This window comes from Osmerus eperlanus, chromosome 17 (genome assembly GCF_963692335.1).
Source record: "Osmerus eperlanus chromosome 17, fOsmEpe2.1, whole genome shotgun sequence".
Classification (NCBI taxonomy): Eukaryota; Metazoa; Chordata; class Actinopteri; order Osmeriformes; family Osmeridae; genus Osmerus; species Osmerus eperlanus.
This window is the reverse complement of record NC_085034.1, coordinates 7,470,654-7,495,762: the sequence shown is the minus strand read 5'-3', so window position 1 is coordinate 7,495,762 and position 25,109 is coordinate 7,470,654. Positions and strand designations below refer to the sequence as shown.

The 25,109-nt window shown below is 45.1% G+C and overlaps 5 protein-coding genes and 1 non-coding gene across 10 annotated transcripts; 2 read left to right on the top strand and 4 right to left on the bottom strand.

Annotated features, from left to right (window-relative positions):
- Positions 1–234: 234 nt before the first annotated feature.
- Positions 235–4,675, top strand: irak3 (interleukin-1 receptor-associated kinase 3). 3 transcript variants are annotated; one of them, XM_062483380.1, is made up of 12 exons: positions 235–444; positions 589–768; positions 1,020–1,090; positions 1,222–1,276; positions 1,636–1,781; positions 1,889–1,953; positions 2,060–2,174; positions 2,320–2,438; positions 2,627–2,825; positions 2,917–2,979; positions 3,104–3,271; positions 3,376–4,675. In XM_062483380.1, exons 1-12 carry the CDS (start codon positions 327–329, stop codon positions 3,808–3,810), a joined length of 1,734 nt encoding a protein of 577 aa, XP_062339364.1. In that variant the 5' UTR covers positions 235–326; the 3' UTR covers positions 3,811–4,675. The 3 variants fall into 3 exon arrangements, with proteins under 3 accessions (XP_062339364.1, XP_062339363.1, XP_062339365.1); XM_062483379.1 differs by having other exon boundaries at positions 1,630–1,781; XM_062483381.1 differs by lacking the exons at positions 235–444; positions 589–768 and having other exon boundaries at positions 911–1,090; positions 1,630–1,781.
- Positions 4,676–5,398: 723 nt separating this feature from the next.
- Positions 5,399–12,505, top strand: helb (helicase (DNA) B). Its single transcript, XM_062482733.1, has 13 exons — positions 5,399–5,801; positions 5,934–6,293; positions 6,511–6,779; positions 6,928–7,938; positions 8,078–8,255; positions 8,442–8,583; positions 9,417–9,550; positions 9,674–9,758; positions 9,899–9,958; positions 10,050–10,269; positions 10,350–10,505; positions 10,654–11,262; positions 11,379–12,505. The coding sequence occupies exons 1-13, from the start codon at positions 5,594–5,596 to the stop codon at positions 11,478–11,480; spliced, it is 3,534 nt and encodes a 1,177-aa protein (XP_062338717.1). The 5' UTR covers positions 5,399–5,593; the 3' UTR covers positions 11,481–12,505.
- LOC134037456 (ankyrin repeat and SOCS box protein 13-like) lies at positions 12,164–13,736 on the bottom strand. Of its 3 annotated transcripts, none has more exons than XM_062482736.1 (6): positions 13,603–13,736; positions 13,257–13,444; positions 13,019–13,175; positions 12,787–12,921; positions 12,524–12,715; positions 12,164–12,407 (listed from the first exon to the last, which is right to left on the bottom strand). In XM_062482736.1, the coding sequence occupies exons 1-6, from the start codon at positions 13,646–13,648 to the stop codon at positions 12,259–12,261; spliced, it is 867 nt and encodes a 288-aa protein (XP_062338720.1). In that variant the 5' UTR covers positions 13,649–13,736; the 3' UTR covers positions 12,164–12,258. The 3 variants fall into 3 exon arrangements, with proteins under 3 accessions (XP_062338720.1, XP_062338721.1, XP_062338722.1); XM_062482737.1 differs by having other exon boundaries at positions 12,164–12,382; XM_062482738.1 differs by lacking the exon at positions 12,787–12,921 and having other exon boundaries at positions 12,977–13,175.
- Positions 13,737–14,033: 297 nt separating this feature from the next.
- On the bottom strand, positions 14,034–21,913 carry gdi2 (GDP dissociation inhibitor 2). Its single transcript, XM_062482814.1, has 11 exons — positions 21,756–21,913; positions 17,784–17,891; positions 17,413–17,512; positions 16,990–17,124; positions 16,623–16,821; positions 16,346–16,477; positions 16,120–16,219; positions 15,842–16,013; positions 15,578–15,722; positions 15,415–15,469; positions 14,034–15,269 (listed from the first exon to the last, which is right to left on the bottom strand). The coding sequence occupies exons 1-11, from the start codon at positions 21,798–21,800 to the stop codon at positions 15,114–15,116; spliced, it is 1,347 nt and encodes a 448-aa protein (XP_062338798.1). The 5' UTR covers positions 21,801–21,913; the 3' UTR covers positions 14,034–15,113.
- A 376-nt stretch (positions 21,914–22,289) lies between these two features.
- Positions 22,290–24,431, bottom strand: ankrd16 (ankyrin repeat domain 16). The gene is made up of 7 exons (XM_062482815.1): positions 23,980–24,431; positions 23,434–23,654; positions 23,270–23,312; positions 23,043–23,151; positions 22,797–22,958; positions 22,623–22,701; positions 22,290–22,536 (listed from the first exon to the last, which is right to left on the bottom strand). Exons 1-7 carry the CDS (start codon positions 24,315–24,317, stop codon positions 22,388–22,390), a joined length of 1,101 nt encoding a protein of 366 aa, XP_062338799.1. The 5' UTR covers positions 24,318–24,431; the 3' UTR covers positions 22,290–22,387.
- On the bottom strand, positions 23,787–23,874 carry trnay-gua (transfer RNA tyrosine (anticodon GUA)). Its single transcript is given in 2 exon segments — positions 23,787–23,822; positions 23,838–23,874. It is a non-coding gene; the product is annotated as a tRNA-Tyr (tRNA).
- Positions 24,432–25,109: the final 678 nt, after the last annotated feature.

The following is a 25,109-nucleotide window of genomic DNA, read 5'->3' as shown; positions in this document are numbered from 1 at the left end:
GATTGCAGTGTTTTGTGTACAGTAAGGCCTATTCTAAATAAATATAGACACTACAAAGCTGCCAAACATAAATGGATGAAACTGACAATTAGTAAAGATAACTTTTTGGAAAGGGTTGATCTTATCTCACCAATCCTAAAAAGGTGTTATTGTTGTTTTCAATACGATGCAACGTAACTAGGCTACTCGCAAGCCTACGTCTCCGCCTACTTATTACGCATAGAGTGGCGGAGGAGGACCCTGGGTATTTCCACTATTCAGCAATAGGTTGTAGGCCATCACAGTCAGGTTGTCTACATTTAACAATGTAGACAAACTTTACATGCATGCTCAAAGAGAAGATGGATAACGCTACCTTTTTGTACGACGTTCCCCCGGCTCTTATCGAAACATTTTGTAAGATAATCGACAGTGGAGATGACAGTCTTGGATGGCGTGGTTTAGGTAAGAAACAAAAAAAAACATTATTTGGGGTTACCCAAAGCATGCGATTACAATCAAGGAAACGTTTGCGTAAACCATCCGGCCCACTTTAATACCCATTCCTGTAGATATAAGAAACCTAATAACTTGATATCTACAATACAGCTGCACATATTGTACCAAGTTGGCTAGATGTTCGTCGCGCAGAAAGGATTGAGGCTACGGGAAAGAGCCCTACGCGTGAACTTATCTGGGCTTGGGCTCAACAGAATACTACCGTGGCGGATCTTCAGCGTGTGCTGTTGGAAATGGGACACCTAAGAGCTCTGCAGCTTTTTCAGCCTGGTGAGACTACATTGTAGCCTTACCATTATCATTCCGTTTCTTATTGAATTAGGCCATTCTGTTAGGAATTGTGTCTAGTTCAGTTAGTACTTAGTAGTTAGGACGCATGTACGATGTTCCTTTTCACTACATCAAGTTCCTCTTATTGTGCGTGAACTAGTGTCAACAAACAGTTGCTGTGGTTAAAATGGTTGCTGCCATAGGGTTAGTTTATTTTTTGAAAGGGTGACTTGATTTAAATATATTTTCAGACTCAAAGTACTCATCTTACAGTGATGGACGAAACGCAACAGACCCACAATCATCATCTGAGATGCTTATGGTAACAAACTAAGCTAACACCACATTACTTAGTGTTGAAATGGATCCGGCCAATGACAGACATGTGGATTGTAATGATGCTATTTCTGTTCATTAATTCGAATCGAATTATTTTTTGCTTATTTTGTCCAGCCACAAGCAACAGACAGTGTATATACCAAACCTGGAACTCATGTGCCAATTGGAGGTATGTTAAAGTTGTGTGTTTTTATTTTTGTTAATATAGTATAATATAATGTGTTCATTGATTTAGACCAGCTTTTTACACCATGAGATGGTTTCAATCTGACTCTTCACACCTCACACATGTTACATCCTGCAGTTAACTTGGGCTATATCTGAGGAAATATCCACAATCACTTTTACTCACTAGGTTTTGTATCAGAAAGTGTGGGGATAATTTTAATCACTTGAATTCACTCAACTTTCTCTTGAGTGGTTTGTAGGGACAATGAGGATGTGGGACTTTATATGAATTGAGTACAAATCATACATAACTTCACTGTGTTTGTTGAATGTGTTTTGTCTTCGACTCCTAAGCTACAGAAGGTAGGCATGTGATCACTTACTCAGATGTGGTAGAGGGGACCAGAAACTTTCACCACGACATGAAGATAGCAGAGGGCAACTTTTCAGAAATATACAGAGCAGTAAAGGGAAATGAAACCTTTGCAGTCAAGCTCTTTAAACAGGTAAAAAAAACATCTCAAATGCAGAAGTATGAAACTAAGCTTGTTTACTAAGGTGTGGTTTAAATTGGCTCAAATTTTTGTTCCTTTTTTTTCAAATCCTAACCCAGACACAGAAGGCCTCATGGAGGGAGCTGTGGGACTCGTTCATAAAAGAGATGGAGGTCCACCACCTGTATGTTGCAAAAATATATTTCCTTGTAAACAGATCTACGCGTATGTTTTTCTTATCTGCAATCCACACGGTTATGAGTTTCATAAACTGAATGTCTTCCTTTAAGCTACCAGCATCCCAACATCTTAGAGTTGTTGGCTTGCTTCTCTGAAGGGGACAAGTACTGTCTGGTCTACCCCTACCTCCCAAACAGATCACTCTCTATTAGACTACATGACCTGGTGAGTTCAACATCAGCATCACTTATCAATCATTCATGAAAGAAAAACACACGGCCAAATGGACTACAGTGTAAAGGGAACGCTGTTTTGAATGTACATCTGTGTTTCATGATGTGTGGTGTCCCCCTTTGTTGTGTCCCCACAGAGCATTGAGCCTCCACTGTTTTGGCCGGAACGTCTGGACATCATCAAAGGCACGGCGAAGGCCGTGCACTATCTGCACACAGCACAGCCTTGCACTGTCATCTGTGGGAACATCACTAGGTAGGCTTAGCCCTTCAGCATCTCCCCCTTAGGTGAATGGAAGATGATTGTTGTCATAAAGGGTCAACCTAATAGTCAACCTGTCACTGTTATAGCACTGACATTTTATATTTGCGCTGAATAGGACTAACAGAAAGTCTTATTATGTTTTCAGACCTAGTTCTTAAGAGTTTTGTCCCTCCCCACAGTGCAAACATCCTGCTGGATGAAGGTCTGCGACCCAAGCTGTCCGATTTTACAACGGCTCGCCTCCGACCACACTCCGTCAATCAGGGCTGCACCATCACCATGGAGATAAGTTCCCACAGCAACTTAGGATACCTGCCTGAGGAGTACATACGTGACGGCAAACTGTCCGTCAGTCTGGACGTTTACAGCTTTGGAATAGTGAGTTGGAGTCATTTAACGACTGCATTCTTTTTCTGATTCAAGAGGTTTTGGGAAAATAAAGTATTAATGAATATTATTTGTCCCTTAGGTCATCATGGAAACAATAACAGGACTCAAGGCTATACAGGAGTCTCCTAAACAGACCCTGCTGGTAAGAGACGTAACGCATTACACTTTTTTGTCGTCACTAACTCAGCAGTGTGATATATTCAACTACGAAAAAATTCAGTGGAACACCTGGGCTGTTGTCAATGTTTTCTCAATCTCTTTTTCAGAGAGACGTCCTGAGTGGGGAGATGGAGGACAGTGGGAGTGTGGATTCGTGTCTGCAGCACCTGGACCAGAGGGCTGGCCCCTGGCCCCACGCAGTCTCCCTCTGTTTGATGCGCCTAGCCCTGGAGTGCACCTGCAGCCGACCCCGCAGCAGACCCAAAATGACGGCGGTGTGTTAGCCTGGGAATAAGGGAACCAACTAGTCAGCAAACATGCTCTCTTAAAGCTCACACCAAGTAAGCAGGGATTGATTTTGCCCTGCATTTGTCCCCAGGTTTTAGAGGTGTTGAGCCAGCTTCTTCCCCTCCCATGCCCCCCTGAAGACCAGCCTCACACCCTAGACGGGAGTGCGTCTGGGCCGCCGGACTCTTGTCCCAGTGTGCCCGTGGAAGATGACGAGCAGCACAGCTACACTGCAGCCATCCCACAGCCTGCTCCAGACGCAGACGACCCCAGTCCCAAGTCCCGGCCTTGTGAGTGTAGCCAATCAGAGGTGACCTATATAAACAGCGGCGAGCAATCTGGCAGTATCTCTTCAAGCGATCAGTCACAAGGGGAAGCAGTGATTCCTCCGACTCAGAGCCTGCAGAGAGGGCCAGAGCCAGTGGACCTGTACCGTAGCTGGCCCGTGCAGTGCTGCTGCTCCTCCGAGGTAGAGGGGTTGAGCTGCGAAGACTGCAGGGCCAACGGGTTCACTTCCTGCCACTGAGACGTACTTCACGGCAATCATTAAATGTCGTTTTGAAACCCCCTAGTTTTGTTTTTGAACGTATGATAAAAAATAAATAAAAGTTTAAGCGCCAATGATAGCATATGTCTAAAGAGTGTGGCACATTTTATGAATTCTGAAGCGTATTTTAACTTTTGTTCTTCCTCACTAAGCACATACAAAGTTGTTATATTATGTAACCACGATTATCCGTTTGGAGTGCCTCTGTTTTAAGTGGCACGAGCTACTCAGGGAGTTGTAAAAAATTAAAATCACAGAGGAACTGAGGACCAGGATTTACGTGTACATCAGAGGCCGGTTCTAAACCAAGAAGTTCCCCTCTATGTCACCATGGTGATTCATAAGCAAAACAGGAAGTGTGATCTCATCTTAGAATTTTTATTTTATTGCGTACACTGAATGTCACAGTAATTAAGGGTGGGTGTTACAGCAAATACAATTGCAGAAAGCTTTGAAATGGGTACAAAGAAGAATAGAGAGACATATCTGGATTTTAGGAGTCAATCCTGTTGACCCAATGAACTGACACTCAAAAACAGACTTAGTATTGGTAATATCAAAACTACCAATCTGCCCACCCATAGTAGAAATCACAGATGACTTTGAAATTAAGCTGCATTAACATGCAAATGTTTGTTCTTTATTTGTTACTTAATCACTTTTTTATGCTGTCCATTATTGTGATTTTAGAGTGTTGTGTTTTTTAGATTGTAGTATGAACAAAGCTGAAATGTATAACATTTATGTGATAGGCCCTATTTATATTTGGATAAATCAGTCCCTGTGAAAAAATGTAAGTCTGCCTCTGCACCATATACTGTATTAAATCAACCTTTTCATATCACTGTGGCTGTGAACCATGCCTGGCTTGTCTAATGATGCATCAATCAGTGTATATACTGCCGACTTGATGGCCTTGATTGTGGGGTTGAGGTGTGGAATAGGGCTGATATAGGGTGTTTAGGACTGAATGCAACATTTGGGTTAGGGGAATGCATGGTACAGGATTGTGTGATGCTAAGTGGTGGAGTAGACCTTGGAGCATGTGTTGATGTATTGTGATATGATATAGACAGGGAAGGTTATATGAGAGGTCAGAGAGGTTGGATGGGGATGGAAACTTAGTGAGAGGAGGGAAGGGTGTGAAGGGTATTGGCTTTCTTAACCCTTGTGCTGCCTTCGGGTCACATGACCCAAAGGTTCATAACGAACCACCGTTGTGTTTACCCAATTTTACCCAATACAAAAACAAATAAAAATAATTTTCTTTTAACCATTGCAATGTGGGGGGTCTGAGACAGCCCAACAGTTAAAAGAAAATGCTTCACTTTGTTTTTGTAGGAGGTAAATTTGTCGCAATACGACGGTGGGTCACAATGACTGATGGGTCAGAATGACCCGAAGATAACACAAGGGTTAAGGAAGTGGTCTGTTGTGGAGGAGATAGGGCAGGCCGTACATGTCTCCAGCACAGTAGGTGGCGGTGTAGGCATCTCCCAGTGAGACGCAATCTCTATTATGCCTATGCCAGAGAATGTCTAATAAGAGACAGCCCTAACCCGTAGACAGGCTCTGGCTATGCCTGGAACCGAACCCAAATAAGAAAAAACAGACATGGCTGGTTTGCAGGGGGCGACAGTGTTGTATCTGTTCGCTTTGTGTGGAAAGAAGAAGAAACACTTCCTTTTATATTTTCGATATTTGCGTCAATTACAGACCGCGCAAAGTTAGCTAGTTGCAGGTACAATACAATATAGATAACATGTGTAGTTTAGGAACTCCTTTGGGAGTTGTCAACTTGAAAGGTTACATTTTACCCGAAAAGAAAGTTGTAAGGGCAGGAGATGCAGATTCTGATTCTGGTGAAGATGAGGAAGAAAAGCAGCCAGAATTCCTGGATATGAAAGAAATGCTCAACTTTAGTTCTGGAGGACACATGTTCAATTCATCTATACCTGCAAAGACGGAAGGTTAGTATTGTAATTTATCACCCCAGTTTCCCTTAGCCTTAGGCTGCCTCTTCAAATAAAAACGGTTTGATTAGCTACATCGTATTGCGAAAACACTACGTGATCCCTGTTTTGTTCATATCTTTTCTCCAGTTGAATTCCAGGACCTACAGTCTGTAAATAAATTAAGAGTAGACGGATGTTTCGCCCTGAGGGACCCTTGGTGGGAGATCACATGCACGGCACAACAACGCAGAAAAAAGATGGTCTTGAAGGGTAACCCCAGCTACAAGTTGCGCACTGATCTGAACAGAGAAGAAGGGAAATCGATATTGTCTCTTTTCATGACTGCCTGTGACATAACGGCAGAGTTTGTTAACCAGTTCTTTCAGTGGCTCCCCAGTGAAAAAAACATCGGCTTCCCTAACCTCCTGGAGGTCCTGACTGAGTTTGAGAATGAAGAGATAAACAGAGCAGTGGCGCAGCAGATCAAAAACTTGGTCATCAACTCAGGTGTGTGTATAGGAGCCATGCACCCATTCCATTTTATGTCCACCTAAACATAACCTTAGTTGGTGACCTAACATGAACTATACCTCTTTTTAGAGTACCATTCTGTTACCATGACCTTACTCTCCCTTCGGTCTCCACAAAACCAGGATAACATCCAGAACCCAGGTGTTTAGTGATATTGAGGGCTCAAACAGTGATGCTCAGCTTGTGTTCTCAGTTGCAGGGAAGCGAGTGCAGGCGGCAGCCCTGTATCCTCTAGTCATGCAGTACCTGCCCTCACTGCTCCCAGGACATTTCACTGACCTGCTAGGCAAGGGCAAGGGGAATGAAAGGCAACCTACCACCCAGATGACACAAGCCCCACAGGTAGCAGAAGAGGAGGAGGACGAAGAGGAGGACGAAGGGGAGGAGGAAGTGGACCTCAGTCTACTGGCCAAACTGGAAGAGATGATAAAAACTGATGTTTGGAAGTTGGGCTTCAGCTATGTAAGACTGCACTGTGTGAACTTAATGCATGCCGGTCTCTCACAGTTCATCTGTATTCAAACTAAGGCATGCTGGGAAATCAACAAACGTATAGTGTTAAACCTGAAAGTTTCACTGTTTTTAATCCTCATTTCCCTTTCCTACGCAGGTCATGTCTAAAGAGTTGAAGCTTATCCGCTGTGAGGCTCAGCTCAGGGCCTTCGATGAATGCCGGCTGCTCTGGCAGATCCCCGACCTGCAGCGCAACGCCCTTCGTGTCTACGACTATCTGAAGAGTTACTGCTACAGAACAGGAAGCACCTACATGGACATCAAGCCCCTGTGCCAGGACCTGCGTCAAAAGGTCGGCCTGGCTGATGAAGAAGGGGTGTGGAACGCCGTACACTTCCTGAAGGAGCAGGGGGTGCTCAAGTCTGACCGCCAGAAGGTGGCGATCAGGAACCTGTTCTCCTACGAGAAGGGCATCAACGACTGCCTTGGCGCCCTGGTGGAGGGCGAGCCCTGGCGCATCCCGTTGGACGTTAGGAGGGTGCTGCGCGCCGCTGCAGAGGAGAGGAAGAGGAAGGGAGGTGCGGGGGATGCGGTGGGTTCTGGTGGTGGAGAGGACTCGGGCGCAGAGCCAGCTGCGACAGAAAAACGGAACTTGACTGAAATTGACCGAGTGGCTGTTGCTGCTGCCTCTGCACACTCCACTGCCAAAGTTGAATGTTCTGCACGTACAGAAACCGACTTTTTACCCATGGCCCACATCAAACAGGACGACGACCAGAACCAGGCCGCCGTGGAGCTCGACGCAGACCAGGTGCGGGCGGCCGAGATGATCTGTGCCAACCCTGTGACGATCATCAGCGGGAAGGGCGGTTGCGGCAAGACCACGGTGGTCAGCCTGGTGTTCAAGGCTGCCATGCAGCAGCAGAGCCACGAGAGGGAGGAGGTGGAAAGGGCCTGCGCGGACTACGAGAACGACGACCAGGGCTCGGAGAGCTGGCAGGATCTGGGGCCCGGCCTCCTGGGGCCCCAGGAGGCGCAGGTGAAGGAGGAGGCTGCTGACGGATCGTCCATACAGGCTAAAGACGAGGTCCTGCTCACCGCTCCCACGGGCAGAGCTGCCGCCATGTTGACCAAGAAAACCTGCTTCACCGCCTTCACCCTGCATCAGGTGAGGAGGGCGGAGGTGTCGAGACGGGACACTGAACCCATATAGTTGTCTGTTTAGAGAGTGTATTCGCTGTTAAGGGAGTGTATTTACTTGCTCCATGTCCCCTGTTATGACTGTTAAGAGTTCTTTGTCTTCACAGGTGATGTGGAGTTTCATGAAAGCGAAGAAGGATGAGAGCGGGCAGCCCAAAAACTGGAAGTTTGCATCGGTGCGTGTCCTGGTGGTGGACGAGGGCAGCCTGGTGTGTGTGATGCTGCTCCACTCCATTCTCACCATGCTGACCAAACACGCCAGGCTCAGGAAGTTCATCCTCCTGGGTGAGCTCAAACATCAAATACCTCTCTCAGGACCAGGTTTATCTTCATTTTCCGTTTATCTCTCTTTCCCTCTCTTTTTGTTGATCTCGCTCAACTTCTCCACTTTCACGTTCTCTCCTTTTCTCTCGATCCCCCCCTCTCTCCCCATGGCCCATCCTGTCCTATGTGGCACTTCATGGTGTGCAGGGGATGTGAGGCAGCTTCCCAGCATCATGCCGGGGAACACTCTCCACGACCTGTTCCACAGTCTGACGCTGGCCAAGTATGCGATAGAGATGAGGACCAATCACAGGGCTGAGTCTGAGCTCATCGTCAAAAACTCTGGACGGTAAACATTGTTTAACGTGATTTCGTTGTTGATATACTAATATAATCCACATGATTTCATGAAAAGCGAAATCTGATGTTCTCACTCGTGAAAGCTGTTTAAACAGTCAGTAGTGTTTTTGTAGGGTTTTTCTAAGGATTTTAGTCAAAAATAGTCAGAGACAGAATATCTTTCTAAGTCAAGGTGGCTTGATGGTTTATTCAGCAATGCAGCATGTGGTACAGTAAGACACAAAAAGCACTTGCACACAAGACACAACCCATTATATAGCCTGATATGAGGAAAATCTCCCGCCCTGCAACATGTTGTTTCTAGATGTTTCTTCCCACGTTGGCCAAGGCCAACCTGTCTTCAATAAAGCCAACATGCGTGCGCACTCACTGTCTCTAATGACCGCTCAATACCTCTCTCTATGTTCCCTTTTCTTCCCAACCCCAAGTTCACCCCCTTCTACTCAGCCAATGTGCATCCCCCTCAATGAGACCGACGTGTGCCCCTCCTTACCCCTCAGCTTGACCTGCCACTCGTAGCCCTAACGTCTTCCCATGAGTGAACACAAATCCCAGAATCAGTCGTAACCCAAACACGAGGCCTTCAAGTAGGAGTGTTCCCTTGGCAACTTCCCTCTTCCCTGTCCTAGGGAGCCATGCGTTATGATTCGTGGAATCATAACAATAACACAGCCCAAACCTAGGCCTTCTTCCTCACCACTGAATACCCCACATGCCTGCCTACCTGTAATCAATAATCAACCCTATAATCAATAAACCACGGCATTTTCAAAGCTGGACCTGAGCAGGACCCGTTTGAACTAGGCTTCTTCTGCGTTGCAGAATCTCAGACATGGGCATGAGAGGTTTCTTTCGTCCTTTGGACTTTGATGCCACTGTGGACCTGAGTGAGCCCTGCACCATGCCCTCGGCGGACAAGAGCTTCATCCTCATTCTTCTACCCAATGATCCTGATGGTGAGCAGGGAGTCGGGGGAAACACAGTACCTCATAAACACATGGTGTCAATTCATCTTTAGTATGTCACATGCAGGAAAATATACGTGGTGTATCAAGACTTGATTCAGAATGCTGTTTCAGAGCTGCCCAATGCTATCAAACGGCTGCTGGCAGAAGCTCCCGGGCTGCAGGTTCATGAGACGTCTCAGTTCATCGCTTTTAGAAGGTACCAGAACCTTGCATATTATCACGGGTTACATTGAGCTACAGAAAGACGAGGGACAATGCACTGCCTCTTGTTTTTTAAACCACTTTCATTGCTGGAAATTTCTGCTCCTCAATGTGCACCATGACCTTCTGTTATAGGAAGGAGTGCGCCATGATCAATGATCTTTGCTGTAAGCACTACTGCGACCACCTCACCAAGTAAGTAAACTGCTACTGCATGTGTTACCATTCTGCTACTGTACCATGATGGCATTAGCAACACAAGACCAGAGCCATTCCCCATCAACAGAAACCACAAGAACAGAGTGGTGTTTCAACCTGGGGATAAAGTCTGCTGCACCAAGAACGGCTACGTCAACAACGAGGATGAAGAGGCCCAAGCCGGAGCAGAGAGAGAGAGCTGGCCCAGCAGCACTGCGATGAACGCGGACGGAGGGGACGAGGAGCAGAAACAGGCGGACAAGAACAAGCTGCGCCTCTGCAACGGAGAGATATTCTTCATCGAGCAGGTGGGGGGAAGGAGGGAAGCGGTACTCCAGCTGGCCCGAGGCGATGATTGTTCACCTTGTTTCTTCACTGCGACTGGCAGGACGTCACTAAGGAGGAGGTTGGCAGGCGCCGCAGGAAGACGCGCTACCTGACCTTGAGGGATTGTGACGACCGGGTTGTGACTGCGTCCTACAGAGAGCTGCAGAAAGAGTGCAGGCTGCAGCACGCCTGGGCTAGAACCATACACACCTTCCAGGTTCCCCCCCCTCTCTCCGACACACACCACACACAGATCCTAGACGATCGCTTTCTTGTGGCAAAGCAGTCCATACACCAGCTGAATCACTTGATGTCGAAAATGTATTGTTTTTTTGTTTTTTGCCCTTCCCTCTCCCCCATCTTAGGGCTCGGAAACAGAGACCGTTGTGTATGTGCTGGGAGATGGCAAAGCTCAGACCTGGAAGCATGTGTACACGGCGGTGACCAGGGGACAGAAGCGGGTGTATGTTGTGGCTCACAAGGGAGGCATACAGTTTGCCATCAAAGCCCCGGTCATCCAACGCAACACAAGGCTTCAGGGGCTGGTCAAGGAGCTACTGGCGGGACAGACCCTTCCCAGTCAACCCAGGTCCAGCCATCCCCAGCCAGGCACACCGGCCCCTGGCTTTGGGCCTACACAGTCCACCCCTCGGTCCTCACAAAAGCCCATTTCCTCCAGAGCACCTGTCATATCCAAAAGCCTTTCGCGGGATGGAGAAGTGGTTACAGTTAAGAAAGAGGACGCTTCTGACATGTCTCTTCGAGATGACATGATTTTTACAGAGACGTACTCCTGGTCATCTATGAACAGCTCTGACGACCACTCTGGCGAGCTACACGCTGATGACATCACATCAGAGGCTAACTGTGCTAGAAATGATGGCCACGTTGGCACTGCTCTGACTCGAGGTTCGCCTTGCACCAAAAGGATTCTCAGCCCACTAGACAGCTGCACCCCTAGGAAACAACTCAAGGTGAGTTTAGTAACACACTGATATACTGGCAGAAGTTACCAGAAGGAATGACCCAGTTCAACTCTTTGGGTTGGGTGTTGTTGATGACCGGTCCTGTTGCTTTGTCACCATTTTAGGCAGAGCCAATGGAGTCGCCACTTGGCTGTTCCAGCCTGCAGGAGCTCACCCTCCACACACCTAAGGGGAAGAGGCTGTTCCAAGATCCTCCCTCTGATTGAGTGCACATTTGACAGATTTTTATTCAGAAGGAACATGTTTGAATATCCATGTGACTGGCCTTCTCGTATGAGTTTTATAGGCTTTTTGAGGGGAGAAATATGAACAAAAAAAAAGTTTGTGCCTTTAATTTAACCAAAAATGTATATGCCTTTTATATTCATGATAATTTGTAACACTCATGGTTACATGTACATTTTAAATAACAAATGCTGCAAGCTAACAGTAAAAAGAAAGAGATCATTTTTAATTAATGGGTTAAAAAACATGGTTTAATGAAGCATAATCAATGGAATCACTTTCAAGCAAATGTAGTTTGCTGAACCATAATCCCTATAGTCTATGTATCGCATACTGCACTGTATTAATGAATTGTTTTTCTTTAAGATTGTTGTAATAGAATATCTATTTAATTTGGCCTTAAATCATTTTATGGTGAAAGTGTGAGTTAGCTCAGTATGCCAGAAGAGGTACAATGATAATTACTGTTTGACAACATGCATTTCAGTTAACAAAAATGTATTTACTTAGTCCTTTCCTACATTAAACATCCTACACGTCCAAACAATACAGTTGGTATTTTCCAAAATCCCACCTTGTGTTTACACAAGGTCAACTTTGAAAACACTTGAGCCAGTGTTTGGGCTGATTAGCAATTCAGGAGTAGCTTTGCACACATCTCATCTCTCACACACTGACTTCCTTTTATTTTAAGACATAGACATGTTTCTCCCTGAGGATTGTCCATAGAGGTGCATGACTGGAGTCTAACATTATAACTCATAGAGAAGGTAGCTTCTGATGAGGTGACATATGTCCAGTTGACCTACGACCTCCTGAGCCCTGGTGCCCATCTTGGACCGTAAAACGATTCTGCAAAGCTGCTGTAGACTCAGGGGCGTACCTGCAGTCAGAGGACAGACGTGCCCCTGGCTCATAGCAACCAAACCCAGGGCATCAATGCTCAGTATTACCATGACTTGCTATGTGGTATTTATTCTTGGTGGTGCTGGTCGAATTGTTTAAATGGAGGAGTGTGACTTACTTTCATAAAACTTGAAGCAGACTTCAGAGGGAGACCCAGGCTCGGTGTAGTCTATAGGTTTTTGTTCTTGGTTATCTCTGGCGTACACTTCGCCCCCAAACTGCACCAGCAGCTCGATCATGTCCACCATCTCCACTCGGGCTGCGTGGTGGAGGGCCGTCTCATGGAACTTGGTTGCGTTCACCTTGGCGCCTTGGTAAGAAAAAAACGTGCTTGAGACAGTCATATTTTGTCCTCCTACAGTTACTCACTGTTACCCTTACCTGCATTGAGCAGGACCTGGGCACAGTCCACATGTCCCTTAGCACATGCAGTGTGAAGAGGGTTCCCAAAGTGGATATCATAAGCTTCCAGCAGGGCTCCATTGGTTATGAGTAGTCTCACCAAGTCTGCATTACCTGAACATAAAAAAAATATACTTTTTTTTCCCTTTCTTTACATTCTTATTCTTACAATCTGAGCTGTAGGTTCCGTTTCTGCACTGTGCTGGATTACCACGGATGCAAGCCTCGTGTAGAGGGGAGGCTGTCAGAGCTGTGAGGGAAGGGTTGACTTTGGCTCCATGGTCAAGCAGCATCTTTGCACACTCCATATTTCCTGCAGCGCAGGCATTACAGAGAGGTGTGCTTCCATGGATGGTCCTCACGTCCACCTGGGATAGAGTAGAAGGTCTGAAAAGTGTTGGTCAGAAAGAGATGGATGGCTTTTAATTGGCTGTTCTCAGTTCTCTCACCTGAGCACCTGCGTTAAGCAGTAGACGAGCACAGTTAGGCTGTCCTTGAATGCAGGCGTCGTGGAGTGGAGTGATGTTATCCACTGTCACCGTGTTTACACACTCTCCACTGTCTATTAGCTGCTTCAGTTGCAGGGCCCTGCCGAGTGACGCGGCCTCATGCAACGCTGTTCGGTCAGCCCAAAACCCTTAAGTAAAATAATAATAATTGCACAAACGTGTGTGTAATGAACTCTATCATACGGTGTGCATTGTCATTGTTTTAGACCAAAACCAAACGAATGTATCAGCTATCAGTCATCTCATTTACAAATCAGACGTAGTCTACATTTCACATCTCACTTACCAATATCGCCAAAAAATGTTCGACGAGCCGCTGTTAAATCCGTCATTTTAGAGGAAGAGCCTTGGGTAACTCGACAAATAAACGACACGCGGCAGAACACAGTAAGTGTGCTACCTGTATTTATAGAAACACGGGTCCATGTGAGAACTGTTATGATACGGGGAAGTCTGGGAGCAAGTGAGGGGATTGTGGGGGTTGTAGTTCAACATGATACAGCTGCTGCGAATTAAGGGTATTGGATACGAGCGATTGTCAATGAGTAACTCATGCATTGTGCAAAGGTCATTGTGACAGGCAGGTTATTGCAATGTCGACATAATAAAACAGACAATGAAGAGGTTTGAACAATGAACAAAGCATAACCACAACAGTATTATTTTCAAATGATTGCATTAAGGTAAATCCAACAGAACTCCACAGCCCAGCCAAACAATTGTGTATTTTTTCACAACTTTATTTACTTTGCAGTACAGAAATCATTTGGGCCCAATATGTTTCATAATCTTTTAAAACAATGGTGACATTATTACACGGCCCTTGTCATATCAATACTGCCATAGTAGACATTTGGTCCTTCTAAAGCAATTACAGTCAACATTATCACATATTCCCCAACCTGCTTTGCACAGCTTGGATCTTTTCATCTTTAAGTAAAAGGAAATATGTCTCCTCTGATACATTGTAGTTACTCAAGCTGCTGCAAACAGGAACAGGAAGTTTGCTTTTTTTGCTGGACTACACTCGCCTAGTGGCTTGGCTTAAGAATAGCATAATGCCTTGCCCAGGACTGGGCTAAGATTGGAGATGAGAGACAATACAAAAATACAACAAAATAGTCCCCCATGACCACCAGGCATCCCAGATACTGTTTTTCATTTAAGCTGGTTACTGAAGTATTAACTCCTCACACAGTTTGTTGGTGTTTGCGGAGTAAGTGTGCTATGCTAGCTTGGTAGGAAGAACTGCTGGAGTACAAATGGAAGAAGCCAAGCCACTCCCCTACTTCCTCCCAAAAAAACAACCACACTCGTGTAGACGATAACAAGACACAACTGTTCATATTCCACAACTCCCAAACACTTATGCTTTTACATGGTAACTCATTCAGCACATTAACACAAATAGATTTTTTGTAACCCACAACTAAACTTACAAATCTGTGGTGATGTTTTATGTGACTGATCAATTGATTTGGCATCTTTGGACTATGTATCCCTCGCCTAGCCGAGGCGGACTGTGGTTACATGATGAGTAAAAATTAAGGGTATTAACCAGTATTCAGTGCAATATTTGTCTGAACGTGGTTATAAAAAGCATAACTTCCACCCTGTCCCCTTTCCAGCAATGCTATAATATAACTCTATATCATGAACTTCCTTGATGGGCAAAACATATACTTGTATCATCCGACAGCCCATCTTTGACTTTTTTTTTCTCTATTTTTTTTTCTTTAAGATTTTCGTTGTCAGCGACATTAATTGATATTCAGGAGTGTGGCAGACTCGTTTTCTCTACTGGTCAGCAGCGTCGCCGAAGATGTCGTTCTTCTTGCGCTCCATCTCGGCAAAGTCAAAGTCTGTCCCCGTCATCCGCTTGTAGATGTCCTTGATGTCGTCGCAGGTGGTCTCAAAGTGAGTTGTTGCGTCATAGGTACGAGAGATGAAAATCTGTGATAAAAAAAAAAAAAATACACTTATTTAAAATGGGTTTAAACTGAATGGGGGGGGGGGGGGGGTGAGGGATGCAAGACGAATGTTTTGCTACGGTTGAAGAACCTGTACACAAAACCTCCAAAAGGTTATGGACCCCTACCTGGCTGTCAGCCCCGGGATCAGTTGGTGCGTACTGATCGCTGATACTCACAAACCTACATGGATATTAAACGCAGGGTTAAACACACCGGCATAGATGGCATCTCTGGACAGCTGACAATCATGAGCACAAAGCACCCACATGGGACTCATACGGTACGTACTTCTGCTCGACAGGCTCCAGCAGGTCCAGGGCTGGTTTGATCTCCTTCTCGGGGTCGTCGGTCTCCACCGTGGTGCTCACGATGGCCACGTACTTGCCCTGGGCGGCCACGTTGTGTGCGAAGGAGACCATGCACACGTAGATGTCTGCGGTGAGAGAGAAACAACCCCGTTTGAGTCGACGACTTAGCGCGAATCCTCTGATCCGCTTTCCATCAGCGCGCTGTATGTGGGGCCATCGTGCCTCGATGACATTGCTGACTCACCGTGCTTCCTGTTGACCTGGTTCTGGGGGATGATGATCTGACAGGAGTTGGCATCGCTGGTGTTCTTGATGGGGTGGTTCATGATGCAGATGACCCGCATCACCTGACCCACCTTGGTGGCGCGGTCCATGATGTAGCTGGGGTCACAGATCAGCTGCTTGCAGCGTGCGATCTGGGAGACAGATTTGACACGTCAGAGCTTAAGTCTCCACCGGAGGCTGTTGCTACACAAGGGGTTGCCTTCCATCCAGTCGTCAGATGTGCGAGTTGGCCCTTACCTCTCCCTCAGACTTGACTCCCACCACCTTCCCGTTCTCCATGACGATCTCCTCGATGGGCTTGTTCAGCATGTAGGTCCCTCCGTAGATGGCACTTAATCTGAGAGGAAACAGGGGGATTGAAGTTGCAAACTCAAAAGCTCAACACTCCCATAGCGAGTGGACATTCACAACCATCTATGAGCTCTGTTGGTAATGACACCAGCAGGTTGAGAGGAGGTGTTACCTGGCAAACCCTTGGGGCAGTTCTCCCAGGCCGTAGAGGGGGTAAAGGTAGGGGCTCTTGCCATATCTGGCCAGGGACTCGCTGTATAGCTTGATCCGGTTTATCGCGTCCATGCAGGGCTGGTCCAGGTATCTGAGTGGGTAAGGAAGAGAAAGCACAAAACCCAGACAGTGTCCAACAAGGCGGTCATAGTACTATTTAGAGATATTTCAGGGCATCAAACTGGTTTGGGGTTAAACCATCTTTTTGTGATGCTCTGGTGCTCCTGGGTACTCACTCGTCTGTGCGGTAGAGGGCGAGAGAGTGGCCGGTGAAGTCTATGACGTCCTGTCCCAGGTCGAACTTCTTGAACACGTCTCTCATTGTTGTCTTTTTGGGGTCCACGCCCTCCATGGTCTTGGGGTCGTTCTCGTCAAAGTTGGCGACGAACACCAGGAACTTCCGGAAGCGTCGTTTCTCAAACAGCCCCATCAGACCTTCGAGGGAGAACAGTCATCGAAAAAGACTGCGTTTACAAATCGAGTACATTTTGGCTACAGCAAATGTTGTTGTGACAACATGACACAGGTGAAAGTGGAGAAGAAAAACTACGAAACCCAGCACCCCCCCCCCCCCCCCCTTCCCACAGTGCCCCCTGGACTCACTGGATGCCAGAGCCTCAGTCTCGGTGGAGGGGACTTTGTAGATGCTTCCCTTCTTGTAGACAAAGCTGCCCTCAATCACCTTGAAGTCCAGGTAGCGTGTGACCTGTGTGATCAGCAGCATGCGGACCAGCTGGCCTGAACAGGTTAAAGAGCGGAGGCGTTAACAAACACTCACCGTTTCAACACCCTCTGTTTAATTTCTAATCATTTGTCCTCTCCTGAAAACATCAAATACATTTGGTGGAGCATTGGGCCTCTTGTTTGACTGGCAATCGCAGCTAAAAGCACAGTAAGAAATTACACTCTGACCCCGCCAGGCACTGAATATATATCCTCTCATATATCCTCTGAGAGTCAACATAAGTGATGAGTCTCAAGAAGAGTAGGGGGAGGTGGGAGTGATTCGTGGTAGCATGTTTTTACCGTTGGCCATGAGGAACTTGGGGATGAGGTCAACATTCCAGTCACGGCCTTTCCCCATGGAGTCTGGCGGGCTCCCTGGAATGCTGAAGCGCTTGTAGAGCTACGAGCAAAACCATCGACGTTGTTGTTCATACACAACTACTTGCCAAGCAGCGCACATAATGGAAGTCACACAGACAATTAATTGATCATGTGCTCTGGTCAACTGGGAAGGATATTAGGAGTGAGTTGGCCCTGATGATAGCCTCTGTGTGTTAGACATTTCTAGAAAAGGACATTAGAGGAATGTAGCAGATCTAACAGGATGTGCCAACTGCCAGTTAAGTGTAGCAATTCTTGGCTGAGGCAGGGCAGGTCAGATGTTGACTTACGTCCTCCAGGGGCGTGATGGAGGCGCTCTCGGCCCCGTAGTAGGAGTTACGGTCCATGTGCAGAACCTTCTTCCCCTTCACTGACATGATCCCCGACAGGATGCATTCCTATTGGACGACAGACATTTTGAGTGGCACAAACTAAAAACAACGTCAAAACAATCGAGTTATCAAAGCTGTAGTTGTATCAAAGGACAAAGGGACTTGGCCAATAAAGGTCTTGTGCTAGTTACAAACTGCACTAAATGCCATTTGACACAGGCCAGTTTAAAATCACAGTGCAAACCATTAAGGCTTTGTCACCCTTGTGGTTTGAGTCATGAATGTGGTCCCTGTCTGGCTAGGCTCTGTCTTTTCATGTTTTGATCTGATAACTGACTGTGGTTGGTGTGGGCCTCAACCAGCCCTGTTAAAACTTGGCCAGGGCTCTAGAATTACAGCAAACAAAGTGTAGAGGATAGAGGAAAACAATACATGGTTTTTGAGATTCACCGGACTTATGCGGTTGCAGCCAGTGACCCAGCATAGCCAGAAATGTCTGCTGTTCTGGAGTATGCTGGTCACATTTAAGGAGGTGCACAGGTGGGAGTTACAGTTCATTATTACAAGACTTCCGGGCTGGTTAATATTTCCACTAGGGAAGAACTCCAAAAAGTAGAAGAGAGGACACCATTTAGCATTCTCTGTCTGTCTACTAGGGGAGAAACAGCCTTACAGTAAGTGCACCCACAAACTACAGGGCGAGCGAGCGAGCGAGCGAGAGAGAGAGAGGATGAGAGTAGGCTAGCTACAAGCATCCAGTTGAAATCACGCTCCATTTGAAGGAGGGAATTTAGATGAGAAAGTCTGCCGCATCATCACATTGCTGTCATGTCTCCCAGTAGTGCTGAGGTAGGGTTAGAGTTCTTCTGTCATGGCAGCAGGTTTCAGTGAAGAGTACGACCTGGTGCTTGAAAAGGAAAACGTGCACGTAGGCTAAGTGACTCTGGAATTTCAACTGACCAAAGGCCCTAATACGATTACGCCAGTCGGTTTGTAGGAGCAGCAAAAAAAAAAAAAAACACGGCTGGCTACATCATGTGATTCTGTGGACTTTATTCAGAAAACATTTACTGGAAAGTGCCAGAAAGATTGAGCTACAGTCGTAGTATGACCATGACATCACCAATTCCAAAGCAGCCCTGACAACAAAATGGATATGTGTTCCTTGTTCTATGAACTTGACAAGTTCAATGCAGTAATGAGATCTGAATAATATTATGTCATAAAAGGAAAGGGTTGGCAGGAAAGTATCTTGTGCAAATGGGGACAAACAAGGCCAAAGGCCCAACTAAGGATGACATCATATAGCCCAAATAATGTGGCACTATACATGCTTCATTGAATTTGGAGTTACGAAAAAAACACTTGTGTTAGCTTGTAAGGCTAATAGTGCTTTTAACAATACTCTCTGATTCTATAGGCCACGCTACTGTATTTCCATGCAATAAGGTTCACACAACACATATTGTGCTCTAAACAGTGCAGGGTAAGTGCCAGTGGCTCGTTATGGTTTGAGGGACCATTAAAAACACATTGGAGATCGATTATGGGTGTGCATAATTGTTGGGAAGACTTAATTGTGATTCGTCATCATTAGTCCATTCGAGTGGCATGGGACCGAAGCTGCCTTGCTGGTGCTTACATACAGTAAATATGGGCTCTGAAATACTGAGGCAGGCACTGCCCAGTCACCACACTGTCAGTCATGCAGCCTATGTCCTGAGGGAGGACAACGTACTAATTCAGAAGTCAGACACTCCAGTCGATAAAATACTCAAGACAAGCCTAAATGAGGGTAAAAAAAAAAGTCATAGTTCAACCTTTAAAACCAGGGTTATATAAAAGCAGGTGGGTTTATGATGAGTGACTGACTGGTGTGTGTGTTTGATGCCTACTTTGAGCACTGAGTTGTGTTAGGCGACTGAAGTTCAAAAGGCTGTGTCACATGAAAGCCCTCACGTAAGTATGGAAAGACTGACTGTGCCATCTTGGCATTTTCCAAAACTCTTTCATGAGTTAGGCTGTGATTTTCAAAGCTCTGGTTGGTACCACACTGTCTGACAGGGGCTCTGCATTGGGAGAGAGGATGTTGAATCACCATCTGCTTGACAGTGAGGAGGACTACTTGGATAACACCATTTAGATTTGCGTGAAAGTTGACTGAAGCAACATGAATGCTTTTTCTTCCCACAATCTTAGTCTAGGCCAGATGGGCATTACCTTCCTCCCCAGCCGCCTGCTCTATTAGTCCTGTCCATCACCAAATGCTGATTAACCAGGCCTGTCTATTATGTCTAACTTAACATATGTGATGTATCCAATTTTTTGGACAACAATTTGTCTGAATTTTACTGAACTACCATATTGACATAGAGGAACTGAAAGTAGTCTGTCTTCACCACACCCATTTGCACACAACACAGGAGTTACCCACCCTTAACCCAGCCCCTTTCTGCTTAGCTGCCAACCCCCCCCCCCCCAGATTTGACTCGAGCTAAACAACTCAAACCTTCCTGGCCGTCATATCCTGCTGGAAGTGGACAGCACAAAACATTATGGCCACAAAAGACTGATTTTCTACTTTTACTGGCAGAAATGTGGAACTACCTTGCTCAGTATCCCTTAATGTGACACACGTCGTTCACGTTCGAGCACCAGTGTTTGAGGCCTACTAGGCTAGTTGCAGTTTATTTTATGTGTCGCTTTTTCAACATTAAAAAAAACTTGAACTTTTTAACCTGGCCTAATTTTTTGCTCTAGTAATTTTTAGCTCTGATGCCTTGGCATAAAGTGAGATCTAAACAATGTAGAACCAATGAACTATGTTCAGTAGCTAGGGCTAGCCACCTAATTCCGTCACGAGTTGTTCCTGTCATGCTGTCTTCACTAAGTGCAACTGTTTTACGAGTTAAGCTCGTAAAACAATACAAGCTACCAATAAGTCGCTTAGGAATAGAAATTCAAATAGGGTTAAATATAAAAGATAGTCAAAAGTCACAATGAAATAGCCTCCTTCAATCTGCCAATGCATGTGATGGTACTTGAAATTCAGTCAGTTGAACGTGCGCAGACAGCAATCTACGCGGATATTGCGAATCTCTTCCTTGCAACCTAGCTACGGCAGATTTATTTATGAATTACGGAAATGCAATTATCTACGAGATCAATAAGCTAAATGTAAACAAGATTTGAAGTAGTCAGCAAACTAAAGTCAGCAAACAAACCAAGCTGCCATTTCTTTCAGTACTTCTAGTTTGCCAACTTGATCGGGTGAATAAGAATCTCCACACCCCATGCCTGTGTGTGGGCTGAGGCTGTTTATCAACGTTCGCTTGCTACTGTAGCTAGGCAAAAAAAAGAACAGAAACAAATCCGTAATAGTGTAACATGCTATCATAAAGTGTCAACTACTTAGCTACCAAAATCCATTGACAACAGGTGTACAGATGGTAGTCTACTTCTCCAACATTAGGAACGTGTAACTGGCCAAATGACACGTTAGCATTATTTCTCGAATGAACAAAGCTTGTACTAGCACTGGCCCCGAGCTAGAGTGACAAGTAGACCTAGCTTGCAATATTACTAGCTAGCTAACTGGTTTCGTTTTTTTATTAGTGATACAACCTGTTTGTCAACAATGTTTGTACCTCGGATATATTATAAGCAAAGCTCATTCGATAGACCGTTGTCTAAGATATCTCGCTAGCTACGTTGTATGACAATCAAGTTTACAGTTAGCAGTGTGTTATAGGCCCCGCCTGAATGTTGCCAAAATGCCTTTTAGATTCTAGCATAGCAATTAGCTTCCTAGCATAGCTAGCTCGCAACTGTCCAGCTCAAGACAAGTCAAGTGAGCTGCACCCAACTTGCATTAGAATAGGTTGTTAATCTCATAAATGAAGGTAAATGGTAGCATTTCTTCGTCCTCACCGTCAGTCCAGTCCCCAGAACGATAACGTCGTATTCTTCATTCATTTTTCAAAGTCTTAGCTCCTCTTTTCCTGAATATCGGCTGAAGAAAATGGAGTTCAGCAAAGCTAGAAATGAAAGGGGCTGCGGTTCAACGTCAAGCGGTTCCTCCTCCCGCGACATGGGAGGAGTTACGTTCTGGAAATAATGGGGAGCTGGAAGTACTGAATGTTTATTTAGTGACATTATTACTAACATTATTATTACCACAGTTGTCTTTAGAATACAGAACTGTGTACTGCTCTTATAGTGTCGCATTTTCATACGCACTTGTCCAGAGTTACCATAGCTACCCTAAGTCTTGCCTGAATGACAGCCTTAAAATATCATTTACAAACAGCAAAGGGTAGGTGATTGTGTCAAAAAGGTAAAGCAAGTTTTACAGATGAGAACTGTAAGGTCCACGTGTCACAGTGAAAATGTATATTTTACCAGGCCTTTATTAACTAAAACATGCATCATATCAATCTAAATCACATAATAATATCAATGTAATATGTTTGTTCAATAAATATTTGTTTATTTATTATAACATTTATTCATAACTATCACATGTATTTCTACGTCAATGTCTTCATTTTGATTTGTTAGCTTCATTTACACTCAAAAACATTGAGCACTTCTATCTTCTTGGCATGCTCTTTAGCCATGGTGCCTGATATATCCTCTGTGTCTGCAAGTCCCAGCTGGAGTAGAGTCCTGACTGTGTCTGCATGCTGTCCAATACACGCCATGTGAAGAGCTAGGAGATGGACAGCCATTACCAACAACATATTTTTCAAGGTTTCTTTCCTGTCAGCAAAGTGGGGTATGTCACCTGCTCCTTACCGGTTCTTCCCTTCTTGTCCCTCACATGAAGGTCTGCACCTAATGTTAGAAGGGTTTTTATAGTGCTTGTGTGACCTTCCTGCCAAAGAAAAAGGTTTGGATACACAATTATCTAATTCTGATTTGGTGTTATTCATATGATGAACTAGGCTTGAACTGTGTGGACCAGCTCACCTTGGACGCATAATGCAGAGCAGTGAGTTGCATGTCAGTGGCAGTCTGGTTCACGTCCACGCCGAGGTCCTTCACTAGGAACACCAGCGCCTCCTCCTGGGCAGTGACAGCAACTTGGTGCACTGACTGAGCCCCAAGGATATCTGTGGCCATGGGGGAGGACTACATACACACACACACACAGCAATGTTAGATTATTTTTTTATAGCTTTATTATAGTTCTTCATTGAGTCTTCAGCAGTGCACCTTGTGCTCTTTCAGCAGTAGTTTGGCTACAGATATGTGTCCATTCCTCACTGCATCCATGAAGGGGGTGACTCCACAGCTGTCCCGAGTGTCTGGGTTATACCCACACCTGCCACAGAAGGAAAGTGACAGCACTGTAGCTCTATGTAGTATGTAGACTCATTGGTAAAGCCAATAGATATAAAACGTGTTTTGTTAATATCTAGAACAAACACAAGCATACATACCTCTGTAACAAGATGCCGACAACCTCTTCACAGCCGTGCATAGCTACACAAAAAGCAACCAAAAGAACTGTGAGAAGTGTGATGGGTTCCCATGCATACCGATCCAGACCTTGGTCAGGTAGCATATAGGCCTCCCCAACAATACATTAAGCCCTATACATCACCTGCAGTGTGCAAGGGAGTCCTCAGGATCTTGCTCTCTGTCCTCCAGACTTCAGGGCTTACTAGAAGTAGATGTTGTATGACTATGGGATCTCCCTCTCTGCAGGCTATATGGAAGGAGTTCCACCCATCCTTGTTCTTAAGTGTGGGGTCTGCTCCATGGGAGAGCAACTCCTGAATGATTCCCAGGTTCTGGTGTGTGCAGGCCATCATTAGAGGAGTCCTGCCATATTATGGTACAGCTGAGTTATATTCTGTCATTTTCCACATAACTATAATTTGAGAATATTGTATTTCATAAATATATCATAACGTGAAAAGGTAAGACGTCACACGAAAATAAAATAAAAAGCACTCCTTCGAGCCGGATTTGAACCAGCGACCTAAGGATATCAGCACTTTGCCTCTACAGTCCTCCGCTCTACCAACTGAGCTATCGAAGGGAGATACCAACTAGCGGTAAGATATTGGTATTTCAAAGTATTTACAGTATACATTTAGGTTTATTATGTCTGATAATGTAATATTTGTAAATCTCTAAGACTTACCAATCAGCCTTTTTCAAGCAGTCTACTTTTGCACACTCCTTGATCAAAAAACTGACACATTCCTTATGTCCCATTGAAGCAGCTTCATGCAGACCTCTCTTGTAGTCGTTATTATACAGTTCAATATCCATCCCTATGTCCTTTATTAAAAACTTTAAAACGGCCAAGTGGCCGTGGCGGGCAGCATAATGCAACAACGTATCACCCGATCTCCCAAAATGTTTCTTGTTGACAATACGTGCAATTTTGCTGTTGACGCCAAGTTCTTTTTCGAGAGCGCACAATTTACCATCCTGGGTAAGTTTTATTAAATGTTTTAAAGCGTGCTCCTCGTCCATTGCACAAGTTCAACAAAAGAAAGTCAAATTTTTGCCAAGTCTACGTATATAGCAAGACGGTCACCGAGTTGCACTCATAGACCTAAAATCGGCACTGCTAAATGCAGGTTTGGTCAAGTATAATGATGGCCAAACAATGACCTACACATGAAATCAGCCTGCTTTACATGACTTGTCCCAATCTAAAAAAAATAGTTATTTCTCTACAGATATTCACACCTAGTATCACAAAATTGCTCTATCATGATCATTTATAATCTTTATTGATGCAACCTCTCAAGGCATATGAAACGCAGTGATTGATTTTGATTGTCCCACACCAGATGCATCTTACTGGTAAACAGTTGTCTGAAATCACTTGGAGATGATAATAAAGTTGATTGCTGTCAACTTGCTGTCAATTGCTTGTGCTTGTGAAAACTAGTTTGTATCTGTCTCTTGACTAGGTACAAATGTATGTTACAGAGTTGGTAAAGACACAAAAGACTACTAGCTGTATGAGAGAATGGCCCCCAGTCTACCTTCTACAGTACATTTTTATTTTCCTGGTATTTAAATGTCCTTGTAAGGCTACTGCACCTTGACTACTTCAGATATAATCTAATCAACAAACGTTATCAGTAAAACAAGAAGCTTAAACAAACAATTTATTGTAGTGTGTAGTGGTTAGGCTATGCCAACCATATTCCACCTTGGCTTCCAGCAAAACATTTGTTTTACTTTGGCCACAGATAAAAAGGACTGTAATTTTTACCAGACAGTGCAATAATATCATTCTTAGTTTTATAAACG

Coding starts and splice junctions, on each gene's coding strand:
- irak3 (XM_062483379.1), top strand. CDS start 327: ATGCTCAAAGAGAAGATGGATAACGCTACCTTTTTGTACGACGTTCCC. Junction 1,091..1,221: donor CATCATCTGAGATGCTTATG/GTAACAAACTAA, acceptor TATTTTGTCCAG/CCACAAGCAACAGACAGTGT. Junction 2,826..2,916: donor ACGTTTACAGCTTTGGAATA/GTGAGTTGGAGT, acceptor TTTGTCCCTTAG/GTCATCATGGAAACAATAAC.
- helb (XM_062482733.1), top strand. CDS start 5,594: ATGTGTAGTTTAGGAACTCCTTTGGGAGTTGTCAACTTGAAAGGTTAC. Junction 8,584..9,416: donor ATCGTCAAAAACTCTGGACG/GTAAACATTGTT, acceptor TCTGCGTTGCAG/AATCTCAGACATGGGCATGA. Junction 9,959..10,049: donor TACTGCGACCACCTCACCAA/GTAAGTAAACTG, acceptor CCCCATCAACAG/AAACCACAAGAACAGAGTGG.
- LOC134037456 (XM_062482736.1), bottom strand. CDS start 13,648: ATGACGGATTTAACAGCGGCTCGTCGAACATTTTTTGGCGATATTG. Junction 12,922..13,018: donor ACACGAGGCTTGCATCCGTG/GTAATCCAGCAC, acceptor TTTTATGTTCAG/GTAATGCAGACTTGGTGAGA. Junction 12,408..12,523: donor CTGCTTCAAGTTTTATGAAA/GTAAGTCACACT, acceptor GCTATGAGCCAG/GGGCACGTCTGTCCTCTGAC.
- gdi2 (XM_062482814.1), bottom strand. CDS start 21,800: ATGAATGAAGAATACGACGTTATCGTTCTGGGGACTGGACTGACG. Junction 16,822..16,989: donor GACTGAGGCTCTGGCATCCA/GTGAGTCCAGGG, acceptor TCTCCCTCGAAG/GTCTGATGGGGCTGTTTGAG. Junction 15,470..15,577: donor CTGGAGCCTGTCGAGCAGAA/GTACGTACCGTA, acceptor ATATCCATGTAG/GTTTGTGAGTATCAGCGATC.
- ankrd16 (XM_062482815.1), bottom strand. CDS start 24,317: ATGGACGAGGAGCACGCTTTAAAACATTTAATAAAACTTACCCAGGAT. Junction 23,152..23,269: donor GTCGGCATCTTGTTACAGAG/GTATGTATGCTT, acceptor CTTCTGTGGCAG/GTGTGGGTATAACCCAGACA. Junction 22,702..22,796: donor CTCTGCATTATGCGTCCAAG/GTGAGCTGGTCC, acceptor TTTCTTTGGCAG/GAAGGTCACACAAGCACTAT.